This window comes from Charadrius vociferus, unplaced genomic scaffold (assembly GCF_000708025.1).
Source record: "Charadrius vociferus isolate BGI_N301 unplaced genomic scaffold, ASM70802v2 scaffold19, whole genome shotgun sequence".
NCBI lineage: Eukaryota > Metazoa > Chordata > Aves > Charadriiformes > Charadriidae > Charadrius > Charadrius vociferus.
Window position 1 is genome coordinate 1,936,681 of NW_009650173.1, and position 3,991 is coordinate 1,940,671.

The 3,991-nt window shown below is 39.8% G+C and overlaps 1 protein-coding gene across 1 annotated transcript in view; it reads right to left on the minus strand.

The window, feature by feature from the left end:
- Positions 1-3,861: 3,861 nt before the first annotated feature.
- Positions 3,862-3,991, minus strand: part of SYT9 (synaptotagmin IX) — a 32,228-nt gene continuing 32,098 nt past the window's right edge. The window contains exon 6 of the mRNA XM_009892696.1: positions 3,862-3,969. Within this exon, the coding sequence (XP_009890998.1) occupies positions 3,862-3,969 (108 nt within the window). The remainder of the gene's footprint in view (positions 3,970-3,991) is intronic.

The window sequence follows — 3,991 nt, forward strand, 5'->3', positions numbered from 1 at the left end:
ATAACATCTGAAATGGTGGCTTGTTATGGAAAACTAAAAGTGACAGTTTAATAGCACATTGTTAATGAGTGAGGCGGGATTAAAATCTTGGAGAGATGTGTTTCTAGGGGATTTCCTTTTCTATTTTAGAATTATGATACTAGTCATACAGTGTAACTATGCATTCATAGGAAATAAGAAAACAAATCAGGGTTGCAGCTTTGAAATTATTCTTGTGAGCCTTCTAGTAATTTACCTTTGAGAATCATAGTTCAGAAAAGAAAGACTGAACAGTAATGGGACATCGTTTTCTCTGGGTTTCCAGGTGATTTTGTAGCAGTAGACCCCCCGTTCCTTCCGATGTGCTGCTGTATTATGGTACTACAGTCCAAAGACAGCAGCAGTGTACTGGTCCACCAGAACCGTAACATGAAAATATTTCAGGTTTAGGGAATAGCATTGCTGAAGTCGAGTATAAAGGTGAAGAGTGAAATATCCAAATATAGAAAATAGCTATCATTCCATATATGCACTATGATAAGGCAGATATTTGTAAAAAGCACATAGTAATGCCACAGCCTGAGTAACAGTTTGCAAGTCATGAGTCAGCAAGACTTAGGAGAATTTAATAAAAAATTAGGTTTTCTTCCTCATCCCTAAGCCTTTGAGGTGTGCTGGATTCCACTTTAAATGCTTACTGAACAGAGATTATTATTTTTTTTTTAATATAACTCTATTCAAAATCATTCTCTTGATGCCAGACCCTTGAGCATTAAATAAACTGAGTATGGTAATAAAATAAAAAACCACTGGCAATTATAATGATACAACTTTTCGGTTGATGCCCCTTTGAGTTGCTAGAGACAAATCTTAGAAAGGCTTCTGCGCTCTTCCATGGACACAAAATGAGCTTGCTGCATAGGTGTTTTCCTTTTTACAGAAGCTGCTGTTGCAAACATTGCAGAGGGAAAAGGTGCAACTGCCTGCTCTGCATTCCAGGCAGGGATGCATAGATAATGATTTGTCCAGGAAATCAAAGATCTCTACTCCAAAGGAAGAGGTCCTCTTTCTTTGCTTATGCACATCTCCCCATGTTGACTCCCAGGAGATGGGCCTGAGTAAAGAGAGCAGGATTTTGCCTGAAGTGAGGATCATGCATGAACAGATACGAACTTTGTACCGTATCACTGGTCGGCTGATGTAAAGCTTCAGTTGAAAGCGTAGTGAAATAGTTTTGCCATGGCAACTTCATATCTGTATTTTTTATTCTTCTGGAAATGCCCAGTTATCCATCTGAAATTTTGCTTGGGCAAGTTTTGAAGAGTTGTTTAGTTTGCCAAGGGTATCCTTGTATGTGGTAGCTATATTCTCCATAGCATGGCATGAGATTTTTGAAAACCGCCATGCTTACAGGACGCCTGCTTTATAGCTGCAGCACAGATTTACAACAGGTCTAAGATTTCCTGCAAGTGCCAAGCTGTGCTTTACCCACTAGCAATTCCGATTTTCTGGAAGATGCTCGATTGCTAGGTTATAAAACCAACTTTTCAGATTTTGGATCAAATTTTCAAATTTTTTTCTTCAATCTGTGCATGCATATTTGTGTCAGCAAAATTGCTTGGTGAGCATTCAACACATACAAGACGTTGAAGCAATGTGTGTGCACATAAACTAATCTGAAGTATATATAAAGACCAGGGCTCCCTATTTGTAAGTATGTAGCAGGCAACAAGATTGTATAAAATACCCATACTTTGGATTTGCATTCTTTAAATAAAAATCCCGATGTAAAAACTTGAATGAAATTCTCTCTAGAAAAGTTTGAAGGAAGAGAGAACTCCATGCATGGCTAAATAAGTGGCAAAAATTTTTCCCAGGGGCTCTTGTTCCAGGGCATAGATTTTATCATGTGAAAGAGTTCAGGGCTTTGATTTTTTTTTTTAATGATCAGAATTTGTCAGCATTTACGATATGCCATCATGTAAAATAGCCCTGTTAATTCCACTACAAATAATAAAGAAAGTCCTCACAGGCACTATATATTTGGAACAGCATTTTAAAATGACGCGCACGCGCATGTGTGTGTTTGTATGACAGAGCATAGCCACCTGTGATATGCTTCCAACTTTTTGCAGCGTCATGGACACAACTAAGAAACATTGACCAGAAAATGATTTACAAAGGTTGAGGACTAACAGCCTCCGTGTTACACAGATGGTTATCTTCTTTCTAAAAGGACATACTGTCATTACAAATACCATATGTATCTTGTTCTCACCCAACAGAACTTTTTTTTTCCCCAGTTTTTCAGATTTGAAGGATTTCTGCAAAGAGCCATATTAATTTTTTTTCATGTGAGGTGAAAGGAGGCATCAGCTGAGACTGAGGGTGCAACTTGTGATCAAAAAATAAATGTCTGATGACAATTATTCTTGAAAAAAAATTATTTAGAAAGCTATCCATTCACAATACTGCACCTTTTTTGCAAATCCAAGAACCATGTTTGTTGCTGCTTCCCATATTCATTGGTTTTAATTGCTATCATGTTTCTTGTAAAACCTGGGTTATTCTAATGAACAGAAATTATGACTTCAATTTGGGTAATGCATACGACCATACAAATAATCTATCAGTAGCAATAGTGTCAGCTGGAGAATTAATGCTACAAGTGGATAACATTACACTACTTGAAACCAATAGCTCTTCACACAGTAGAAGACTGAGGGTCCTATTCAGCAAATATTCAGGGTCCTATGGCTGTGGCCACAGAGGTTCCAGAAGCTCTCGCTGAGTCTAATCCTGATTCAGGAACCAAAATGATATGCTGTGTATATATTTCTCTGCACAGCCTGGATGCGCTGGACACCCTCCCCCACTTGATTCCTGGGAAGGAAAAAAATATGTCTCTGTTTAGCTCAGTGACATGAAAAGCAATCCACAGTAATGAAATCTAAAGAAGTTAGCCAGGCATGTATGAAAAGAACAGGATGCCTGTAAAAAGGGAAGAGCTGTCAAAACCTAATTGTGGGCTCTGGCTGCAATAAAATTTATCAAAGAGGAAAGACGGGTTGGATATAAGGATGTAGACAACTTCTGCTAAGAGACACTTCTCGTATTCTGGGAAATAGTAACCACTACACTACTCCTCATGTGCTGTGTCAGGCCATTCCTGTCAATGCTTGGCTACAGATGAGAGCTTGGTGATGTGTTTTCTAAACCCAGCTCCCAACTGCCCAGATCGGCATTTCAAGTATGGCACTTTGCTAGCTTGCCACTGAGGGCACAAACATCTAGGCAGATCTCCCCCACTTTTCTCGATCTTCTTTCACAGCACACTTGCATGTTGGCAGCGCCCATGCTCTGAAAAGACATGGTGCACTCCTGCTGCAACAGAGCCTGTGAGCGCTCAAAGGTCTCCCCACTGAAACCGTGCTGCTGTGCTTCCCAGGCACCAGTAAATGTAATTGCTTATGGGGACAGGGCAAAACTGTGGTGGTTTTGCCATTTTGTAGCATCTCCTTTTGCCTGACAATTAAGTATGGAAGTGCCTAGGGTTAGTGCTTACAACCAAGCAGGTAAAGTCCTCAGTTGCATTCTAGTAACACGGCTGCACTCTGATGCATAAAGTATATGCGGCGAGGCTGCAAACTGCATGCCTCTGTATATATTAGGTGCTTACAGCATTGTCTGTGGCTCGGTATGAATCCAATGGTCTTTCCTGTACTTCAGCACTGGAGGTAATGTTGTGATTGTTGATAAACGTAGCGGTTTCTTTTGACTGGGATTACTGCCTGACTTTAGCCAGCGATAGCAACAATATAAGTAAAGTCATGGTAACTCTTAGGAAGCAATTTAGTTAGATCTTTGATGAATTTTTGTGTCTTATGACTCAGGATTAGCATTCCCTGTATTGAGGAGAGGATTAGACAGAGGGATTAAAAGGACATCTTTACCCCACTGGACTCTGTGGAATAGCCCCTGAGGATATGGCTAAAAAAGAGTTCAACAGGAA